General features: G+C 34.6%; 1 protein-coding gene across 2 annotated transcripts in view; it reads left to right on the top strand.

The window, feature by feature from the left end:
• The window catches only part of LOC144835124 (something about silencing protein 10-like), a 70,589-nt gene that overhangs the window by 27,389 nt on the left and 18,164 nt on the right, over positions 1 to 25,036 (top strand). The window contains exons 4-7 of one of the 2 annotated variants that reach the window (XM_078690169.1): positions 705 to 817; positions 17,847 to 17,978; positions 24,577 to 24,689; positions 24,922 to 25,018. In XM_078690169.1, coding sequence (XP_078546295.1) covers positions 705 to 817; positions 17,847 to 17,978; positions 24,577 to 24,689; positions 24,922 to 25,018 — 455 coding nt within the window. The remainder of the gene's footprint in view (positions 1 to 704; positions 818 to 17,846; positions 17,979 to 24,576; positions 24,690 to 24,921; positions 25,019 to 25,036) is intronic. The other variant, XM_078690170.1, reaches the window with a different exon arrangement.

Raw genomic sequence — 25,036 nt, 5'->3', positions numbered from 1 at the left:
CGATAACTTTTTTCGTCTTTAAACGGTTAAAAATGTGAAAAATAAGTCGATTCTAATAATTATAGCGGCCCGCTATAAATCCCAAAATGCATTGCGCGCGGATTGATATTTTTGTTTTTCACCTGTAATTCGCCCACTTTTCGATCGATCGTGAGGCCAAAACAAATGGAAGACTCCTAACTTTTCAGCGAAAATACCGGGTTTTCCCTCAATTTGTATCAACGGAGTCTGGCAAAAATAGAAAGACAATTAATGCAGCAACTATACAACGTCAGGCTAGGTATATAGCTAGCGTACGATGTTCGTACGTTACCGATGTTTACCAGCTAGGCCTACAAAACTAAGCCTAGCTAGGACCTAAGACCGTCCACGAGAGGTCGATCGCCGCGAGCTACTTAGGTAGTGCATTGTTTCTCACTTTTTATCATAATTTACCATAAAACGTACATTTAAGACAAGGAATGACATGGTTTAATGTTTTTAAAGTGATATATATGTATTATTTTCCAAAAAACGTCCAAAATTGCAGGGAAGGGGTCTTTAAAGAACAGCAGTTTTCATTCTATGTGGAAATGTTTTGTTATTGATCATATGAGGGAAGCAGGATTGTTTCTCAATTTAATTTATTATCATTTTTAGGTTATTTGACTATAAATATTGTAGTATATTAACTTAAAAATTTGTAATTTACTTGCTAAATGAAGGTTTATCTGATGAGGAGGAAGAACAAGCTGAAGAGGAGAAGGAAGCATTAGCTATTCAGCAACGCATGGTGCAGGATCTTGATGAAGAAGACTTTGCAATGGATCTTTTCAAAGTAAGTGCACTAAATCAAGTTGATGACCAAACCATACACTTTAAAAATTTTAGTAAAAAAGGATCAGAAATGCCATATACATTCATTCTAATAGAACATTTTAGCTAAAGAATGACCGGAAATACTATTATTAATTTAACTTTTTTTTTCACCTGTCACCTGTCGGTGTCCTCCGCTCGAAGCAGATTGGCTGTCATGAATTTCCATTCTTTCCTCAGCTGCGCCTTTCTCACACACTTCTCATAGCTCATTTTTGTCCATTCCTTTATGTTGGTTGTCCATGTAAAACGTGGCCTACCTCTGCCTCTTTTCCCGTCTATTTTACCATCTAGTATTTCCCTTTGAAGACTTTCCTTTCTTACGAGATGACCACAAAATTCTAGCTTTCTTTTCTTGAACAGTATAAACTAGACATCTATTAGCTCCCACTCTTCTCAACACCTCTGCATTACTAATTCTATCTTTCCATGTGATCTTCATTATGCGCCTCTATACCCACATTTCAAATGCTTGAATCCGGTTTATAATATTTGTGTTTAAAGTCCATGTTTCTGCTGCATATAATAATGTGGACCGTACGTAGCATTGTGCTAACTTTCTTCTTGTGCTAACTTTTATGTCTCTGGTAGTAAGCACATTTTTCAAAACCTTCAAAAGCCGCGCGAGCAATTTCAATCCGTCTGCGCACTTCCTTCTCACATTTACCATCTTCTGATGGTCCCACAGAGTTCGGATGCGTCCTTAAATTCCTTGAAAGTCATGGAAAAATAAATCACTTTTTTCAAGTACTGGAAAGTCCTTGAAATTGGCATTTGTCCTTGAATGTCCTGAAAATTGTTAAAATACAATAAAGTTATATGAATTCTTTTTAATAAAGTTTTGAAAACACTGAACAATAAAAGTTTTAAGTATGAAAGTACATGGAAGATAGCAACGTTTGTACGTGCCGACCGTTCCCGCCACCGATAAATACTCATACATGAAATAGGCTTTCTTATCAGGGTTGGTTGTTGGAAAAAACAATTCCATTTGACGTACACCGCACCTCTCTGGTAAAAAATTACCACGCGTGTTCATGCGAAAAACACCTCTCTGGTGTAAGGGAAAAAAATCCACAAAATAGAATTTCAAAAAATCGGAAAAAACGGTTTGGCAAATCGGATTAATTAAAAAATTTTCATCATCAACAGTCTAGTAGCTAGCTCGCTCAGTGGCGATTTTGTTGAAAAAAAAACAACACTCGACTTACGCCCGGGCTTTACCACGTGTGCTTCACTCTCTAGTCGAATTCCATTGCCGTATCGACAGTTTCACAATCCATGTTGTGCTATTAATTTATTACGTAAACTATTTGGTACAGATTTGCATGCAGGTACGATTTCTTTTTTTTGCAAATTACCTTCATACATTATTAAATATATACAAAATGAACAATAAAGTATACTAAACTGAATATTATATAAAACCGTAAAATTCAAGTAACAAAGTTTAGCTACCAACGTACGCTATCGTCATTTCATTTCATTTCATTTATTTCACTATCATCATCGCAGCCTTAGCTGAATTACAAAGATATTTACATTTTCTCAATATTAAAATTTGTATAAAAGTATAAAACCAATGATAATTATATATAAAAAAGGAGGCAATTTACACAAGAAATACAATACAGGAACATTCAACAAGTTTAGCATTAAAATATTAAAATAGAAAAAAAAACACCAAAGAGGACCAAAAAGAATTGCATAGCTGTACTGGGTGATATATAATGATTATTCATTTAGAAGCGAGATAAGGTATGGTATTGCACTTTTTCTATATCTTTCAACTCTGCATTTGGGTTGTTGATACTTTACACGTCTTAGTTTCATGTTACTTACATTCTTCACTGGAAACCATTTTCCAAAATGAATACTTTTTGAACAATTCAGAGCAAACTTATAGCATAGATTACGTCATGTGCTGTTTGCAAAAAGTGGGACAGTCCCTTTTCGCGTTCGTTCTAGTATATCAGGATGCAGCAGTTCGGGTCGTATCGTATACGGAGGAACTTGTATACGCTGTCGTATACGGTTCGTATATGCTGATTATGAGGACAGGAACTTCGGAATTGAAGTATACGTTTCGTATACGAAGTGGACGTCCTATACGAAACATAAACAAAACATCGTATATGTTCGTATACGGCTTTTTGTAAAGGGTATGATCGTTTTGAATAAAGTTCAGAGTGAATTAGAATATGGTTTGATTTCTTTCATGTATACCTTCTAAAAAAACATACGATATACAGAAACGGCATTTAAACGTGATTCCGAATTGTAGAACGTCATCCTATAGTATCAAATTACCAAATATTTTCGACAGTGCGGTGACTATGGAAACGGCAGCCTTTGTTCAATACCACTAGTGACGGCACGCGCCGTGACTACCCTCGACAGGAAGAAGTCTGGCGCGGTTCCACAAAGGCTTTTACTGTTACGTGTCATGTTACTCGATTTTCCACGCCTATGTTTTCAGTACTGTATGTTTTTTCAGTGGCTACAGTACTTAAATTTCTGAAAAACATCGTAACTACGAAATTCTTCAATCTTAAACATTTTTTTTTATTAATCTGTTGAACTTAATATTTAGGTATATGTCCTTGAAATTTTAAAATATTGACATTGAATGTCCTTGAAATGTCCTGGAATTTTACTAGCTCACAGGTGTACGAACCCTGGTCCCAGGTAAACCATGCTTGACACTTGATTTAACTGCTTGCCATCAAGTTGTATATGGACATTAGGTGTTAATTCTCTTTTATGGATAATCATCACTTTGGTTTTAGTGATATTCATCTTCATTCCGTATAACAGACCTTCTTCATTTATCACAGTGATTAAAGTCCCCTTCCCTACGTTTTTTAGATCTAATTTAAGATCACAAACTATATTAAATGTAAAAATAATACTATGTGGTCCTATTGCGATAACTTTTTTCGTCTTTAAATGGTTAAAAATGTGAAAAATAAGTTTTGTTTTTGTTTATTATTTATTTTCCACACACAAAATATATAACATAATATTGGTAATAAACATCATTTAGGTAAAAGAAAAAACAGACAAACTAGTTAAATTTCTTATAATAAACCAAGTCAAGTATAGTGTGTGTGGATGGAGACCAAAATAAGTTTGAAAACAAACTTTAAGGCATGGTCACCATTTAAAAAATCAGAGTCACAAAGAACAATATGTGATACAAATGATAATAATAATAAGCACCAAATAAGAAAAATAGAGAAATGCAAAGCAAATGTAGTCTGGTTTAAGCAATATAGATATAAATAAGTTGAAGGTAGATAATAAATTATCATCCAGGTAATTGGCTATACATGATTAAATTAGAAGAAAAGAAGAAGAAGAAGAACGGGAGACTTACCTGCCATACATTGAAACCAGAGAGTTTTTAAGATTTGATTTAAAAATTTTAACATTTGGTAGAGATTTAAGTGATGTATCTAAGGAATTCCATAAATTAGGGCCATTAAAAAAAATAGATTTTTTCCTAAGAAAAGATATATATTTTTCAGATGAAACATTACTTTTTGCAAATCTAGTTCTGTGATCATGAATCTCAGATGGTTGCTTAGGAAATAGTGAGGAAATATGTGCAGGTAATATGTTATTCTTAAAACGGTACATAAAAGTAAAAGTTTGTAATTTATTTATGTCAAAGACGTTAAGAACATTAAATTTATAAAATAATGGTTTGGTGTGGGCTATACGGGTTGATCCTGCACAGATCCTGAGAGCACGTTTTTGAAGTTTAAATATATTATCAATATGTGTTGTTTCAGGACCTGTCCAGGGACACAAGTATACAAATTTGTCAATTGTAGTAGCCCATGCGATATTGCAATAATTTATATAAGGTAAGACTAAAGTATTATATAACGATAAAAGAATATGTTGGGGAAAATAAAATTTTAATTTGTTCATAACGCCAATGTTTCTAGAAATAATATTAGACATTTTGTTAAGGTGAGGTTGCCATGTCAATTTAGAGTCTATCGTAACTCCTAGAAATTTAGTATTATTTACTTGATTAATAATGTTGTTATCAATTTCAATAACAAAAGAATCAGTATTTTTAATTTTATAATTGAAAAGAATAAAGTTAGTTTTAGAAGTATTAAGAGACAGTTTATTTGATTTGAACCAATTAGAGACCTTGATTAATTCAGTGTTAATAATTTGAAATAGATTATTTATGTTTTTATTTGAATAAAAAATGTTGGTATCATCTGCAAAAAGAACAAAATTTAACAAAAAAGAAGAGTTGGGAAGATCATTAACGTAAATTAAAAATAATAGAGGGCCGAGTATAGACCCCTGGGGGGCGCCGCATTTAATTTGGGAGAAATGTGAATTATAAGAGTTAAATGAAATAAATTGATGTCTATTGGCAAGGTAGCTACTAAATAAATTTAGAGCAAGACCTCTGATACCGTATCGTTCAAGTTTGCTTAAGAGAATATCATGGTCAATAGTATCAAAGGCCTTGCTCAAATCAAGAAAGATGCCAGCCGTAAAGTGATTAGTGCTTATACTAGCTTTGGTGATTTGATCATATATATCGATAAGTGCAAAATCAGTAGAATAAGATTTTCTGAAACCATACTGACGATTATAAAGAATATTGTGTTTAGATAGATAATTAAATAACTTGTTATAGATGAGACGCTCAAGAATCTTGGAAAAACAGGTTAATAAAGAAATAGGCCTATAATTAGTAAACAAATGAGGGTCACCCTTTTTAAAAATAGGAACTACCTTAGCAATTTTAAGAAGATCAGGAAATATCCCATGTGAAAAGCATAGGTTGAAAATGTGGGATAGTGGTTTCGAAATTAGATTACAAATAGATTTGACAACATTATTTGAGATGTCATCACAGCCTGGACTCTTGTTGTTTTTTAGACCTTTAATAATGTTAATAATTTCATTTTCTGAGGTCGGAGAGAGAAAAAAAGAATTAGAGGTGCATTAAGATAAGATGAAAATTGGTTTAAGGGTTCATTAATAGTCTTTGCTAGATTAGGTCCGATGTTCACAAAATAATCATTAAAGTTGTTAGCAATGTCAAGTGGGCTAGTAATTTTGGTTCCTTTGTGAAGAAAAAATGATGGGGGACATTTTCGTTTGTTATGACCTAAAACAGTATTAATAGTTTGCCAGGTCTTATATATATTATCTCTATACAAGTTAAATTTATCATTGAAATGTTGTTTACGAGAAACTTTTAATAAATTAGTTAATTTGTTTCTATATTTAATGTATTTATCTTTGTCTAATTGCTTTTTGGATTTAATATAAAAAAAATATAAAAAAATAATATTCTTAGGTTCAGAATTAATTTCAATGAAGAGAGATTCAGAATTAGGAGAAATAATACTAGAAAGGTCATTACGTAGGGTATACTGTAAACTCTGGTTCAAATATATGGCAACACCACCTCCCGCTCTGTTGGTTCTTGAGGAATGCAAAAGAGTATATCCTGCAATATCATAAAACATAAAATCAGTTTTGTTATTGTTAAAAAAAGTTTCAGTAAAACAAATGGCAGAAAAATTATGATTTAAAACACTTAATAGATTAGTAATGTCATTAAAGTGATTTGGCAAGACTACGTGAATTCATGCTAAAAATGCTAAATGAAGGGGTTATATTGGTAATTTTAGAATTAAAAGTGTCGATCAAATCATAGTTACATTCGTCATTATGTTCAGGTTGCAGTGTATTATCATCAACATAATTATTAAAAGAAATATCAAAGGGATCCAAGAATAATGATTGAAGTCTATCATAATTAATCTTATGGTCTTGAAAAAAATATTTAAGTTCATGTCTAAATTCATCATCATCTATTATCATGTTAAAAGGAAGTAAATTACCTAAACAATCAGAGCAAATCCAGTTATCATCATTATTACAACATCGTATGTGTTAAACATGACTACAATTGATACAGCTTAATACATCATTATTAGCCAATTTACTACAGATAAAACAATTCATGGATACAGTTTATTAAAATAACGATATAGTACTGTATTTAAATAAACCAGACTACCATAAGTCGATTCTAATAATTATAGCAGCCCGCTATAAATCCCAAAATGCATTACTCGCGGATTGATATTTTTGTTTTTCTTCTGTAATTCACCCACTTTTCGATCGATCGTGAGGCCAAAACAAATGGAAGACTCCTAACTTTTCAACGAAAATACTGGGTTTTCCCCAATTTGTATCAACGGAGTCTGGCAAAAATAGAAAGACAATTAATGCAGCAACTATACAACGTCAGGCTAGGTATATAGCTAGCGTACGATGTTTGTACGTTACCGATGTTTACCAGCTAGGCCTACAAAACTAAGCCCAGCTAGGCTAGGCCTAAAGACCGTCCACGAGAGGTCTGTCGCCGCGAGCTACTTAGGTACTGCATTGTTTCTCACTTTTTATCATAATTTACCATAAAACGTACATTTAAGACAAAATAATCATTAAAGTTGTTAGCAATGTCAAGTGGGCTAGTAATTTTGGTTCCTTTGTGAAGAAAAAATGATGGGGGACATTTTCGTTTGTTATGACCTAAAACAGTATTAATAGTTTGCCAGGTCTTATATATATTATCTCTATACAAGTTAAATTTATCATTGAAATGTTGTTTACGAGAAACTTTTAATAAATTAGTTAATTTGTTTCTATATTTAATGTATTTATCTTTGTCTAATTGCTTTTTGGATTTAATATAAAAAAAATATAAAAAAATAATATTCTTAGGTTCAGAATTAATTTCAATGAAGAGAGATTCAGAATTAGGAGAAATAATACTAGAAAGGTCATTACGTAGGGTATACTGTAAACTCTGGTTCAAATATATGGCAACACCACCTCCCGCTCTGTTGGTTCTTGAGGAATGCAAAAGAGTATATCCTGCAATATCATAAAACATAAAATCAGTTTTGTTATTGTTAAAAAAAGTTTCAGTAAAACAAATGGCAGAAAAATTATGATTTAAAACACTTAATAGATTAGTAATGTCATTAAAGTGATTGGCAAGACTACGTGAATTCATGCTAAAAATGCTAAATGAAGGGGTTATATTGGTAATTTTAGAATTAAAAGTGTCGATCAAATCATAGTTACATTCGTCATTATGTTCAGGTTGCAGTGTATTATCATCAACATAATTATTAAAAGAAATATCAAAGGGATCCAAGAATAATGATTGAAGTCTATCATAATTAATCTTATGGTCTTGAAAAAAATATTTAAGTTCATGTCTAAATTCATCATCATCTATTATCATGTTAAAAGGAAGTAAATTACCTAAACAATCAGAGCAAATCCAGTTATCATCATTATTACAACATCGTATGTGTTAAACATGACTACAATTGATACAGCTTAATACATCATTATTAGCCAATTTACTACAGATAAAACAATTCATGGATACAGTTTATTAAAATAACGATATAGTACTGTATTTAAATAAACCAGACTACCATAAGTCGATTCTAATAATTATAGCAGCCCGCTATAAATCCCAAAATGCATTACTCGCGGATTGATATTTTTGTTTTTCTTCTGTAATTCACCCACTTTTCGATCGATCGTGAGGCCAAAACAAATGGAAGACTCCTAACTTTTCAACGAAAATACTGGGTTTTCCCCAATTTGTATCAACGGAGTCTGGCAAAAATAGAAAGACAATTAATGCAGCAACTATACAACGTCAGGCTAGGTATATAGCTAGCGTACGATGTTTGTACGTTACCGATGTTTACCAGCTAGGCCTACAAAACTAAGCCCAGCTAGGCTAGGCCTAAAGACCGTCCACGAGAGGTCTGTCGCCGCGAGCTACTTAGGTACTGCATTGTTTCTCACTTTTTATCATAATTTACCATAAAACGTACATTTAAGACAAGGAATGACCTGGTTTAATGTTTTTAAAGTAATATTTATATATTATTTTTAAAAAACGTCACAAATTGTAGGGAAGGTGTCTTTAAGCTTTGGAGGTTGCTTTCGCTGCTGGATAACAATACTGTATCGTCAGCGTACCTCAGATTGTTGATGTAATTCCTCCAATCACAACACCTATATCTTCTGCAGTTTTGAAAATGTGCTCCATGTACAAGTTGAAAGATTGGGTGATAAAACACAACCTTGTCTTACCCCTCATTTGATGTTGAAGTCGCTGGATAACCCATGTTCTGTTCTAACATTGCCTATTTGGTTCCAATATAATATAACTGCAATGAACTTCAAGTCTCTGCTACACACTCCGATATCATGTAGTAATGATATTAACTTCTCGTGATTGACACAGTCAAAAGCTTTGCTGTAATCAATAAAGCACATAAAAATTTCTCGATTGACTTGAAGTGCTCTTTCACAAATAATTCGAAGGTTGAAAATACCTTCTCTGGTTCCAGTCCCTGCTCTAAATCCACTTTGGTATTTGCTGATCTCCTTGCCACTGTAACTGAGATTCTGAGCTGTATTATCTCAGCATAAGTTTCGTCACTTGACTCATTAGACTGATGGTTCTAAAATCAGAGCAGTTCTCCGCTTTTACCTTTTTGGCTAGAGGGATGAAAATTGACCACCTCATATCAACTGGTATATAGTTACCGTGGTAAATTAAGTTGCATAAGTCGGTCAGATGTTGTATGTTTATATCATCCAGTAATTTGATACTTTCCATAGGGATTTCATCTGGACCAGCCGCCTTACCACACTTCATTTCTTGAATTGCTTTCACTACTTCGTCCAACAAAATCTGTTCTCCTTCTTCTAATGTAAATTCTGGTATTTCTCCTCTTTCGTCATCGTAAAGTGCTTCTACGTACTCTGCCCATCTTTCCACAATATCTTCCTTGTCAAATAAAACCTTTCCATTCTTGTCTCTAATGCAGCCTCCATCCTTACTTTTTCTTTTACCTGTTAACTCTTTCACTTTTTTGTGCATTTCTTTAATCTCAAAATGCTTCTCTAATTTCTCAATTTCTTCACATTGGTCCTTCAACCACTCATTCTTTGCTTGTCGACATGCCGACTGTATCCTTCTGTGTAACTCTTTGTACATCCTTGCAACATTTCTTTCTTTCTTTCATCATTTGCAATATGTCTTCTGTCATCCATACTGCTGATTCTTTCTTCGGTTTCCTTGGAAGAACTGTCTTTAAAGATGTGATGATACATTCTTTAAAACCATTCCACCTACTCTCTATATATTCTTCAGTATCTTGATTAGGATGTTCCACTTCAAGTACATCAAACCCATTGCTGACTTCGACATTGTATCTACATTGGACCTCTTCTTGCTTAAGCATATTCAGTTCAAGTGCCGCATTCCTTCTCTGTTTATGTTTATATGGTATTTTCAACTTTATCTCAAGACTCATAACCACAGGGTTATGATCTGAATAAATATCTGCCCCAGGATAGGTTTTGACATTCCTGACTGCATTTTTAAACCTATTCTTCAGCAAGATGTATTCAACTTGACTTCTACTTGTATCACCTGGGCTGGACCAAGTGTACAAACGTCTTGGATGGTGGTTAAACAATGTATTTGTTATTACAAGGTCATTTTTTGAACAGAACTGTATCAAAGTCTCTCCTCTGTTGTCTCTCTTTCCCAGACCATACCTTCCTACTATCTTTCCAACATTTCCTCGTCCAACTCTAGCATTGAAATCGCCTAAGATACATATGACATCGTCAGATTTTGCATACTTCAAACCACTTTCAATTTGTAAGTAAAACTCACTTTACTTCCTCTTCAGTATGGTCTTGAGTCGGTGCATAGACCTGAACTATGAAAATGTTGAAAGGCTTTGCTAATCACTTTATTATGAGAATTCTATCGGAAACAGGCCAATATATTTTGCAATATTATTCTTCATGATGATACCGACTCCATGATTTACTTCTCCCGAATATAAGAAAGTATGTTCATCCTGAATAACCTTCCCACTTTCTGTCCATCTACATTCCGAGATACCCATTATATCTAACTTCATTCTTCTCATTTCTTGAAATGCGTTATCTAACTTTCCCAACTGGTACAGTGTTCTTACATTCCAGGTTGCAAAACGCAAGCATCTACTTCTGGTTTTCAAAACAGCGCCATCAGAGCAAAGCCTTCCATGTGGATTTGAGCCATACTCGTCATCAGCTGATGTATCACTGAAATATCAGCTTCTTCCCTGTATCTCATATCTGGATTTGTTGCAGGGGGTTCAACTCCTCCATCAACACGTTTTCTTCTATATATGTAATTCATGACTGACTATGGGAAAAATAATGCCATGAGGTCCCTATGTCTTCTGCATATGGCTTGCCACTAGTTACTATAGCGTCATAACTGTGCCTTCGCTCATTTAAAAAACCATTGCTCCTCCTTGGAAAGATCCTCTGCCTCAGGTGATGAGCCATTGTCCTCCATTGGAAAAACACAGTGTTTCGTCTACAGCTCAGGGATTTTATGCACAAGTAATAGGGCTGACGTACCCATACATTTACCCATAAGTAGGTAAATGTTCGCACCACATATTTCGCCCGACAGTCAAATCGGTTTCCGGGGTATGGCCGCAGTGAGCACTACCGCTTCTAGGAGCCATATGTGATACTTGGGAGTTTGTGGAGAACCAATGCTCTTATCCATGCCGCCAATCTGCATGTGACTGTGAATAAGTCAGAGGTACTATCCCTCACAAAACACCCCAATACCCCAATACTTTTTTTTTAAATTAACAAAAAACATATCTCTACACAACTTATCCTACACCTGCCAACTCTCACGCATTACAATACAAAATATTCTGAAAAACATTATTTTTCAATTAACTTGCCTATTTTGAAGGGAAAATAGCCTAGGACTACACTTTATTTAAGTAATTTGAGCATACAGTACAGAAAGAAATTACTGCTTCGTATCTACGCGTAGCCTTTCGTAGCCTACGCGTAGGTAGATCGTAGGTCATTGTTCTCTCCTACGATGTATTGTTCGTAGCCTACGATGTATTGTTTGTAACCTACGATGTATTGTTTGTAGCCTACGATGTATTGTTCGTAGCCTACGATGTATTGTTCTCTCCTACGATGTATTGTTCTCTCCTACGATGTATTGTTCGTAGCCTACGATGTATTGTTATAATTATCTAGGCGCGCCTACGTAGGGTGGTTCGTAGGGCTAGTAAACACCATTGTTATCGCCCTTAGAAGCATTGACAATGCAGACAAACAATGTATTGTTTGCTAATTAAAATCCTATCTAAAGATAGTAGACGTCAATTTTTGTAGCCGCCCTACGTATCGGTTATCCTAATTTGAACGGAAATCCGCCGACGAAACGACATCGGGCCGGTGGACCTCAGCTCACGTAGAGAGAGTCGAGGCTAGCCTGTTTCGGCGGCCTACACTAAAAATTATTTAATCCTACCTTGGAATACCTACGAATTATAAAAACAACGACACCTAACCCAACAAAATATATGCAAAATAAATATATATTCCATATTAAGATTTAACATAGGCCTGGCTTAGGCCTTTTAAAATGATTACGACATGTGTAAAGAAAAAAGCCCGAACAGAATTTGGAGTGGAAAAAACATGTGAGCAGTTTCAGAGAGAGAGTATTATGTTTCATGTCATGTGACACAAAATCCAGGTACACGATCTTATTAATCGTCGTCAGACCGGCAGCCACCCTCTTGTACTAAGTTAAAAAAAACACGTGAAAGATTGCGGTAAATCAGAGAGTATCGCGTTTCATGCCATGTGACCAAAAAAAACTAGGTCTGTATTAATTACGGTCTTCTGTCGGCAGTCTTTTTGAGCGACCGATTGAACGTTCTGATACTATATTTAGAATGAATTGTTTACGATCTTTTTTTTCTCGGCATCGTTTCTGGATGGACTGGACGTTCGCTATATTATTATTAGTTGGCCTGTTCGTTGCGGTTCACCTGTGTTGGATCGTGTCTCTACGTTTACATCGTGGGAAATTTATATTCGCCGTTGAGTAGGTAAACACGCACGAAGGAAAAGATTACGATTAAAAAATATTATTTATTTTTTAGTAATTTACAACTTGGTCCTCCGCCAGTTAAATTTAACACATTAATTTCACACCTTCTTAATTACTTCACTAAGAACATCGCAGGGTTGTTTATATAGGTTACGAACTCCCTACGAAGTTCAGAACGTAGCTCATTGAAAGTTGTTTATTGAGGTTACGAAGCCAAACAATGGAACCTACAAAGCCAACAACGTAGCCTACGTTCTATCTACGAAGCTACTTCGTAGGTAAAGTTGCAGTACTTTCTTTCTGTACTGTAATTAACCAAGCCTATGTTTATTTGTATTTTATGGTTGAGGTAGTACAGGAAAGCCAAACTCAACGGCAAAAAATTAAACATAGAAGGCATATTTTGCGATTATTTAGTTAGTTATATTAGTATAACATAGAGAGCGCTATATACAATTTTATCTAATATCTCGCACATTGGCCACTGAAAAAGTTGGCAGGTATATTATCCTATAGACATTAATGTTGTGCAATAACTGATTCTTTAAATGGTTTCTTTATAGGAATTAAACAAATTCTTTACTGTTTATAATTGAACTTTTGCTTATAATAATGCTAGAAAATGTTGTTGAAGATTTTTAGGATCAAATAGTAAGGTTTTAAAACATTGCTGCAGATAACCACATTTGTCACTAAATGTGTAGCGTATTGTATTCAAATTCAGTACCTTTGAAATTTAGATTACCGTATTTATTGTTCATGAGGGTTTTTAAGGGTAGTTTGGGAGTGTGTTTATTCAAGGAAGGCATTTATTCGAAGGAGGAGTTTATTTGTGGATGGCGGTAATTTTAATAATAATATAAAATTCATTTCACAACTTAAAAAAGGTATGTTACATGATTCGTTTTCCTCATTTTTAACGAAATGTTTCTGTCTCTTAGAATAAAATTGACACATGTTCTATTAAACCGATCCTCTCCAGGTGCCAGTATAATGATATAAAAAAATGACACATCATTATCATGAGACACTATATCATATGAGACACCTAATTGCACTCCCATTGTTCATTTGGATCTTTCTACAATGTCCTCTACAGTACAATGTCCAGCTGTCCTGAAACACTCTACACACACTTGTGTACTGTAGTATGATTTTATCATGATCCATCAGCCATCAAAATAAAAAAATACAAAATATTCATAAAGTATGATAAAATTACAATTAGGCCCAAAAAAATTTATTGTGTTGGCCACGTTTTGGGTAAATCCCAAAAATGGGTAGGTCGGTAGGAAAAGTTTCATAGCGCCCTAGGCTCACGCTAGCTATAAATATTGTTTCAACAAAAGTTTAAAAAAGGTTTATTAAATAAACATGCCTATATAGCTTTTTGCGGCATATAAGCCTAGGGCTGCTAGGCCTACTAGCTACCATTTTTAAACCCCAAACCAAAAACAATCAAGATCGAAATAAACTATTTCCGTGTACAGTATGCTACATTACGCGAAAATTATTTCAGATGAAAAATATTGAGTTTTATATTGTTTTATCCATACGTAATTACACTGGCATTAAAGATATAACATTAAAATGTAGGCCATTTATGAGCTATATTTCGCCGATTTCTTATCACGGGAAATTCCCCACCAGCGACATCAATCAATCGAGGAGTAGGCCTATTGAAATATATATTTATACTGGGCGACCTCTTCAGTCAAAGACTGGTCTCCCAGAGGGCCCAGTTGTGATCAGTGGCTGTGATGTACTAGTACACCGGAGTAACCCCCTACTCATCTCGAAAGATGTACTAGGTTCTTTAAAGTGCACACGAGCTAGATGTGTACACTGGACCTACGGTTTATAGTCCTTATCCGAGAAGACTCGTTCTACCACCAGAACCATGGAGTGAGTGAGCCTCGAACACCTGCCGATGTTATGGCTACGTAATTACGGTTCCACTGTCTTAACCGCTCGGCCACTCCCTCACTAGGCTAGAGGCCTTAGGCGTGCATAACTATTACAAACGTGTCTCAACCACTGTGTAATTAAAGCATTTATTTATTTAAAACCTGGATCCTCCCAAAATTGATAATCGCATATTCCGGTTATCATGTGATTGATTCACGGTTGGTTGCACACTTCTTGTTTATATTAAATATATTAGCCAATTTGGCGAGTAAGACAACATTTTTTTCACCATTTGGTTTCACAATTGCTGTTTGGCTCTATAAAAAAAAAAGCCGACCTTCATTTTCATCAATTTAGAGTCGGTCGGGCATGGCCAACACAATATATTTTTTTTATCATGAAATTGATTCACGGTTGGTTGCACGCTTCTTTTTTACACGTCCGTCGGAGGTGAAATATATTCGCCAATTTGGCGAATAAGACAATATTTTTTCACCATTTGGTTTCACAATTGCTGTTTGGCTCACCAAAAAAAAAAAAGCCGACCTTCATTTTCGTTAGCTTAGGGTCGGTCGGGCGTGGCCAACACAATATTATTTTTTTTTGCCTTATGCCCAAAATAGTTTTAGATAGGCCTGCCTACAGTTAAAGTAGCGAATAGGCGCCCAACGTATGTAGGGTACGCATGGGGTAAGCCTCTAGCTAGGTGGGACCGGAGGGAGGAGGCAGGCTACCATTATTAATATTATTATTTTTTTTGTGATAGCCTTGACCTTGAAATGCTACACAGATAGGTGCCTATAGCCTAGAGCTATATTTCAACTAAATAAACAAATATTAATGAAACAAATCAACAAATAAATATGAACTTATCAAATACACCGGTGCTAGCCAGCCTAGAGAATTAATTACTGTCTGTGCTGGTTTAAAATTTAAAGCAAGGTGGGAAAGAGATGTGTAATTATCCACGCTCACTTGAGTTCCCTAATTATCGTGCTGCGCACTATATATTGTCACTGCGCATGCCTACAATAAATGATTTATTACTAACTCTATGATAATTACATGCTCATAATAATTACAGGCCATGCCAAATTGTAACGCTGCCTTCACTTCAAAAATAATAAAAACATTGTATTTAAGAGTTTTACTTAAAAAATCCCATTCCATAAAACAAATGAAAGCTTAAAGCTGTCGTCATGACAACTACTGTCGCTGCTAAAAAATTTCCCACGCCTAATGAGTCCAGTCGGTTTTTAAATATAGAGCTGAGCTTGGTAAAGGTACCGCTGCCTTGGATACACAAAGTGAGATGCCGAAAAGACCATGTGACTGTGTCAATGAACTGAACGAGCAGACTGAATTCCTTTCTCGTTGACTCTCAGCTGCTTTATGTTCGTTTTTGTACACATAGCTCTCCAGCAATTGCAGGTTTAAAAAAAATATAGACTACCACAGTATTTCTTTTTTATTAACATATATTTCAACTAAATAAACAAATATTAATGAAACAAATCAACAAATAAATATGAACTTATCAAATACACCGGTGCTAGCCAGCCTAGAGAATTAATTACTGTCTGTGCTGGTTTAAAATTTAAAGCAAGGTGGGAAAGAGATGTGTAATTATCCACGCTCACTTGAGTTCCCTAATTATCGTGCTGCGCACTATATATTGTCACTGCGCATGCCTACAATAAATGATTTATTACTAACTCTATGATAATTACATGCTCATAATAATTACAGGCCATGCCAAATTGTAACGCTGCCTTCACTTCAAAAATAATAAAAACATTGTATTTAAGAGTTTTACTTAAAAAATCCCATTCCATAAAACAAATGAAAGCTTAAAGCTGTCGTCATGACAACTACTGTCGCTGCTAAAAAATTTCCCACGCCTAATGAGTCCAGTCGGTTTTTAAATATAGAGCTGAGCTTGGTAAAGGTACCGCTGCCTTGGATACACAAAGTGAGATGCCGAAAAGACCATGTGACTGTGTCAATGAACTGAACGAGCAGACTGAATTCCTTTCTCGTTGACTCTCAGCTGCTTTATGTTCGTTTTTGTACACATAGCTCTCCAGCAATTGCAGGTTTAAAAAAAATATAGACTACCACAGTATTTCTTTTTTATTAACAAATTAAATTAGTAAAAAAAAACAAGTAACTGGGTTTATCCCAGGACAGCCATCATCATTATGTGTTTTAATTTATCTTTTCTGGAAGCAATTCAGAAAATATCTCATAAATGTGAATTATATTTTAAATAATTAGGTTATTATCGATGATGCAATGGCTGTTTCGATCCTTAATGTTATAGGAGGTGATTATTGATCAGATGGTGATTGATTGTGATAGGAAATCAACTGATATAACAATGTCATTAACTAATGATCAAAGTAGCCGTGGCGACGCAGCAAAGGGTGTGGCACATAAGTAACCCGCTTTTAAATGCAGCGGCTAATTTGATCATGAGTACAAAGACAACTAAACAAGTCAACGCAAACACATTTATCAATATTAATAAAATAATAATTTACCATCTGTTACGAATTATCCCAGTAAATTATTACTCTGACGAATTCGAAATTAAGATGTTAAAAATCCACCAATACGCTAAATATTAAGATTGTGGCAGAGAAGTATTAAACAATTAATCCCACTATCTGTGGGATCATCCAAACAGTCCCGTCGTAATATCGCTTAATAATGCCAGTTTGGGCAATGGGAGGCACAAAAATATACCGCCTATGCTAAATCAATGTGATCCCGATTCCTGTTCATTCAGAATTTGCATCCCGACGGGATTGCTCAAAATTCAAAACAAATGTTAGAAGGTTTTACCTATTTATGGCTAATTTTTCACCAAATGTCAGGTTATTTTTCGTGAAACTCTTTCATTTTAGCATTTAGCCTATGGTGTCAAAAAATATTATGTTTGATGAGGAACGGGATGTAATTGTTTCTATATAAAACAATACTCTAAGAAAATTAGTATACTTACTTACTGTTTTTGATATCTTTTCTCGTACAGGTAGATAAAACTGATGATGTTGAAAGTCAAATTGTAAAAGATTTGTCAAAAATTTCGAAGAAAGAAAAACTTAAACATCTGGAAAAGGATTCACCAGAACTGTTTTTACTTATTGAAGAATTCAAAACAAAGGTAAGCAATTATATAATTCATTCATTTATGTTCATCTAGGTTTTAATATCCAGGAGTTCATTTTGCAAAAACTAAAAAATTAGCAAACATTTTTTAGATCTAAAAGGTCACAAACTACATTTAATGTAAAAATAAATACTCTATTGTCCTATTGCTTTTTTCCTCTTTAAATAGTTAACAAGGCTATATACATGGCTGCAGTCACGTGCTAAAGTTATTGTTTACTGTCTGACCGACCGACCGACCAACTGACCGACATAGTTGCGTTGCGAAAAATAAGTTGATTCTAATAATTTAAGCGGCCCACTATAAATCCCAACATGCATTGCGTGCGGATTGATATTTTAGTTTTTCTTCTGTAATTCAATCACTTGTGTATCACCTTGATATCCAACGAGCAAGGTGGTTGGCTCTAGATAGTTTCTGTGGATACAATTATTCACAGCCTCTTTACAGCCAGATGTAAACTCTTTCCAGATATTTTCTGGATTGCTTTTCCTGTTCGTCATACTTGGATACCAAATGGTCAGACAGTTGTTTCATTGAGGTGAGAAAAGTGTCCCTCAGCCTTACCCTTGGTGTTCAAGACCTATAGTCGCTGTGAATGTTTGGTCCTTATGGCATAGATATTGGCCTCTAGGTATACAATGTCATGGTCAGAATTCCTGGTAACACTTCAACTCTTGGTATTTTGTTGGGAAGGTTAGTCAGATATAAGTGTTCGATTATCTAGTGGGAATGTTAACAACTTGAGTGAGGCCAGCTTCATCTATAAAGTCGAGGAAGTCTTGATGCAATCTTACGTATTGGGCTCCATGCTTAACTGAGATTGTTTTCCAGTCAATGCAAGGATGATTATAAAAATCACCGCCAATAATGATGAAAGCATTCTCAAATGTGAGAGCGCGTTGGACCGATTCTTGAAAGTGGTTAATGCTGTTTCTTCCGACTTGTCAGGACGATAATAAGAGCAAGAAATATATATATATATTTTTTCCAGAGAAATCTACAGTAGGATTTAGGATTATTCACTCTCGGATTGCCGTTCTAGTTTGATTTGAAATTAAAATAATTTTAAGATTCTCTAATTTCTTGCGATAGATCGTTCTATACATGAGCACCAGCAAATTTGAGCGAGCTCCTTATAATATTTACATTGGCTTAGTATACTTATAGGGGGAACCATGTCAAAGTTTTTTAGATCTAATTTAAGGTCACAAAATACATTTAGTGTAAAAATAAATATTATATGATCCTATTGCGATAAACGGTTAAAAATGTGAAAAATAAGTCGATATTCCGTAATTCCGTAAATGCCTTCTTTACTTGAATCATAAATTCTCTGTCAATAATTTATGTGAAGACACCTAAAGACGCATAAAAGAGGAAATTTGGATACGAAGAAGACACCATCAACTGAGACGAAGGCGCACACCAACTGAGTCACATGTATGACCCTGTAATTAGACAGAATTGGCCCTCTAGAGGTCAGTCTGACTAATTACAGATAGTCATTCTTTTGAAGAAGTTGTTCGTGAAAGGAACAATGAAACCGTCGAGAAAAGAAAGTATTTACCATTTAATCTCGTAATTTGTACCATTGGTTTAGAATTTATTACACATTGTTAATTACAAACCAGATGAACATTTACAATAATGGGTATGACATATTTGTTTTTTTTTTCAACTTCCTCCATCGAGAATTCCATTACGTTACCCTCCCTTTCAAGCATCTTCCGCTTTTGTTTTACATGATATTTGACCCTTGTTCAGTTTAGAGTAGTGGGACCGGTTAGGGTCAGTTGGAGTATTCATTATTTGGATCCTTTTTCTAGCTAGACCTATCTACGACGTTATAATTGTTTTTGGATTTAACACTGCTCTGAGCCTCCCTACTAGACTCATCATCTACAACCACAGGAGCCAGGTGTCGAAGTAATACCATCAATTCTCTACCACCATGAAAACGAACATGAGCTTATTGAAGATTTACTTTACGTATAAGTTCACTCTTAGCGGATCTGTTTTGTGGGTGCGAACATGACGCTTGATAAGAACTGGTCCTGGAGAGCAGAGCCAGGAAGGGATGGATGACGCTGATGTTGAATAAATCTCTCATGGGGCTTCTCGTTCGTGGCAGTACATGAGTCATTTGGAGCTGAGCGCTAGATCAAACGCACTAAATATCTTTTACTTCACAATTCTGTTGACGATTGTCGATCTGAGGCAATGGAAAGCTGTCGGGGAGAGTAAAAGTTCTACAGTTTCAATTTTCATTGTAGAGAATTGTTCATCTTAAGATAAGTCTATAGTTTTGGTTGACCCACACAGTTTCAGTGGGGGTGTGCCGCCATATTCTAAAATCACTCGTTTAAGTTTTGTCTGGGCTGTAACATACAACGTAAAATCGTCTAAAAATCCATCATTATTTGTAATAATCACTATTGTGAAGCTTGTATACAATAAATATATAATAAATAAAGATTATTTATCAGTTATCAGTCTAAATCGTCATATTTCCATGTAAAAATGTTTCTACCGGAGAAAAGTCGTGGCCATGTTCTCGAGGGCCGTGCCATGGTGTATTACAAAACCTACCCGCTCACGAATTGATCAGGAGTCCAGTTTACTGGATCTCATTCTGACAAATGAACAGGATATGATAACTGATATAGAGCATCTTTCACCTTTGGGGAAAGGAGATCATGATATTATTTGTTTCTCGTGCTGTTGCTATATTAAATTGAACCAACAAGATTGTAAACTTTATTGCTATAACAAGGGAAATTATACAAAAATGCTAGAGTATCTCTCCTTAGATTGGGAGGAAGAGTTTATACCTGTGGAAAAAATGTTGAAACCTTGTGGAACTTATTTAGTGAAAAATTACAAGCGTCCATTGATAAATTTGTACCAACACGTAAAATAAATAAAACAACCAATGAAGAAAGTAGAACACCACTTAGTAAGCAGATTATTGATAAAATAAGGAAGGAACATAGAGCATGGCAAAGATACATGGAAACAAAAGATTATAATAAGTTCCTGAAATATACTAGGCTTCGAAACCAGGTTAGATCACTAACTAGGAAAAATAAAAGAATGATAGAAAAAAATATTGCACTCCAGGCTAAATCAAATCCAAAAAAGTTTTGGAGGTACACAAACTCTAAATTAAAGCTAAAGAAAGGTGTTCCTGACCTAATAACTAACAATGACTTAGTAAACCCTGTGTATACAAAAACATATGTAGATAAAGCTAGAACTTTGGCAACGTTTTTTAGCAGTGTGTTTATTACTGAGACGGTAGATGTTGGTATTCCTAGGCTAGCTTCCAAGAAGGATTCGCCTCTCAGTAAAGTTGATGTAACTTCTGATTGTATATAATAAGTTGAACAAGTTAGATTTTACTAAGTCACCAGGATCAGATGGTTTCCATCCAAGGGTTCTTTCTGAGCTTGCAAGAGTTATCTGTGTTTCTTTGTGCTTAATATTTAAGACATCCTTACAATCTAGACATCTACCTGACCAGTGGAAACAGGTAATTGTGCAATTTTTAAAAAAGGAAAGAAGTCAGTACCCGGTAACTATCGTCCGGTTAGCCTCACAAGTGTTATCTGTAAGGTTTTGGAATCCATCGTGAGAGACAGTTTGATTTTGCATTTACAAGATAACAATTTACTTTCTAATAAGCAATTTGGATTTGTATCAGGACGATCTACAACTTTACAATTGTTGAAGGCCTTGGATCGATGGACAGAATTAATAGATGATGGTGGATCAATTGATGTCATTTACATGGATTTTGCCAAAGCCTTTGACAAGGTTCCACACCGTAGGCTTCTAGGAAAACTTGAAAGCTATGGCATTCTTGGAGAAGTTGGTATGTGGATCGTATCATTTCTGTCTAATAGAACTCAGAGAGTAATAGTAAATGGAAAGGCATCAGAATGGCATAATGTTTTAAGTGGAATCCCACAAGGCAGCTACGTAGGGCCACTCCTCTTTGTTATTTATATCAACGATATGCCAGAATGTGTAAATTCTGAGGTATTCCTTTTTGCAGATGACACAAAAATTTATAGAGAGGTCTCAAATTTATTATTATTATTTATTATTGCATAAGGATCTTGAGTATTTAAGGAAATGGTGTGAAACTTGGTTACCTGAGTTTAATATACAGAAATGCAAGGTTTTGGAATTAAGAAGAAGGAATGCAACACATATTCAATATGAGTATTCATTGGACCCAGATAGTAATACTGAAAATCTCCTACATGTTGACCATGAAAAAGACCTAGGAATTATAATAGATAGTAAATTATCATTTAAAATGCTAACAGAGAAGGTCAACAAGGCAAATAGGCTAATGGGACTGATTAGACGAGTTTTCACTTATCTGAATGCAGAAATTCTACTTTTGTTGTATAAAGCCATTGTTAGACCCCATTTGGAATATAGTGTTTCTGTCTGATGTCCATATTTAGAGAAACATATAGATCTTCTAGAAAGTGTTACACGTTTAATCCCTAACCTTAAGGGGCTTAATTATGCAGAAAGATTAAGAGCTTTAAAACTGTCTACTTTGGTCTATAGAAGATGTCGTAATGACATGATTGAAACTTTCAAAATTCTAAATGGCTATTATAATAAATCAGTATCTGATTTCCTAAAACTAAATGTATCTAATAGAACACGGGGGCACTCTCTTAAGCTAGCTAAGAGAGTTTCCCATTTGGATAAAAGGAATTTTCCTTTACTAACCGTATAACCGATAATTAGAATGCACTACCTGAACTTGTTGTGACGGCAACCTCACTAAACAGTTTTAAAAATAGTCTGGACAAATTCTGGCGGAATCAACCAGTAATATACGATCACAAGTTAAGGATTCAAAATACCAGGATTGGACCAATTGGATCTGGATATAGAGGACTTTATCACCTAAGTATACCTAAGTATGTTTTTTACCTTTGATATGTAATATGAACCCTGACATGTCAGATGCATTATGGGCATGAAATATTTTTTCAAACTCTGCTCAAATGTCAGTTTGTTGAAGCCTAGCTTTTAACAAACATTTTGATACCAAACTTCCTTTGGTTTCATAAGTTTCCGACGCATTTTCGTCTAATTTTCTGCAATCTACTAATCTGAGATGGCGGACTAAGCTCCCGATAAATGCAGGTGCGTGTGAGAATGGTGAATTCCTAGTTGCTTTTGGGATGTTTTTTTTTAACATTCCCGGTGAACAAACAGAGGCGACGACGTTATCGGGGCGGCTACCGATAGGCCTGAGCCCCATATGGTCATCTTCGGATGAGTTTGTTTACTAATTTATTCATAATTTCGAAACCGGTCATTCATAATGGTCAAGTTTGGTCTTATTTTAAAGAAAAGAAATAGGTTCTGATGAAGAAATAAAGATAGAGTTTTGTTTATGAATTATTTAGCAATTTTATGCATTTGGTAGTCAAAGATAAATTAAATATTTTTAATAATTTTCCTAAAAAATATTTCTAAAATTTGCCAAAATAAGTTGTAACACAAATTTGATAAAATATTTGAAAAGAAAATGTTTTAATATTTTTTTAATTTCTGTCTCTAGAAAAAAAGTTATGGTTAATTATGTGATATATGCTTTTTATGTCCCTTTTTAGCAAAATAAACTTAAAGGGGATTCCCCTGCGAATTTACTTCATTACCTCATAGTATGGTCAGAGTAAAGGGCTCCCCCCCCCCCCCCATAAAAAAAAATAATTTAAAGTAAGTTCTAGAAATATTCATTAAATATTTAATTAATAATATTCATTAGGAACGTTGTCAAAATATATTATTTTCCAAAAATGTTTTTCTGTTTTTTCACCTTAAATATTACCGTTGCAAATTTGGAGCTTGTTTGTACACTGTAATGTTTCATTTGCGGCTGCTGCTGCAAATTCTGAAATAAAATATTGGGGGCCACTAGATTTTGATAAGGGCGACAAACATTTATTTTTTTGGTAGACCTGCTGGCTCCTGATGTTTAGTGGTTAATTTCTAACCCTGCAAAAGAAGGGTGAATAAAGCTATCTGTACTCCCACTATCAATTAAACAGTTCTCTGTTTTCCCATTTACTTTAATTTTATTAATTGACCTTGACAAGGATGTTCAATTCCAGTGATTTTACCTTTCACACCAACACACTGGGCATCAACTCTGGATTGGCTCTGGAGTTTTTATTTTGGTGTAAAAAAGTAAAAAGTACATTGAGAACACACAGAAAATTAATTCGCGGGTGGGGCACTAAACCCACGACCTCCAGTAGCCTAGCATTCACACCTTTAGTCCATTGAGCTTGCACTGATATACTGATAGCTGGTTTAGATTTGATCCCAAATAAGCAGTGGGTATTGCAACAACGAATGATAATTGTATTTGACTACAGTCGAGGAGCTTGGCGTCTGAGAGTTGAGTCAGATGTTTGCCCTAATCTGATGTAATTTTGTACTTTATACTTAAGTACATTGAGAACACTTAAGTAATTGTCAATTGAGACTCAAACCATGACCCCCAGATCAACCAGTATTTTTTAGAAAATGTTCTTTGTATTTCTAGATTAATGAGTTAATTAGTAGTCTGCATCCTTTAATGTGTATGGTGAAATCAAGATGCATACCAAGTGATGAATCGGCTGTTTACATTACTACCAAGTTTCATCTTTATCTCAAGTATGTTGACTTATTACTGTGTGTAATACAGACATTTAAATGACATATTCAACAAAACAATTATTTTTTCAGGGGGAAAATAAAACTACATACACATAAAAAACAGGAAAAATATTGAGCTATCTATTATAAAAGTCCAAAATCATGAAGTGCTGTCAATTTTTTATAAACTTCACTATTATATTTCAAAAAATAAAATAGAAACTTTATACTGTATTTTTTTTTTCATCAGCTACTGTATGAATGTTAGCCTTTACTTGGCATTGAAGGCAAAGCAAGTTTCCATACGCAACCATCCAATTCTCACAAGGATTCTCGCATATAAGAATGTATGTATTTTTTAATTT

Source organism: Antedon bifida, chromosome 2 (genome assembly GCF_963402885.1).
Source record: "Antedon bifida chromosome 2, ecAntBifi1.1, whole genome shotgun sequence".
In the NCBI taxonomy this organism is placed as follows: Eukaryota; Metazoa; Echinodermata; class Crinoidea; order Comatulida; family Antedonidae; genus Antedon; species Antedon bifida.
Note: the sequence above shows the minus strand (reverse complement) of the source record. Positions and strands in the feature narration are given on the sequence as shown.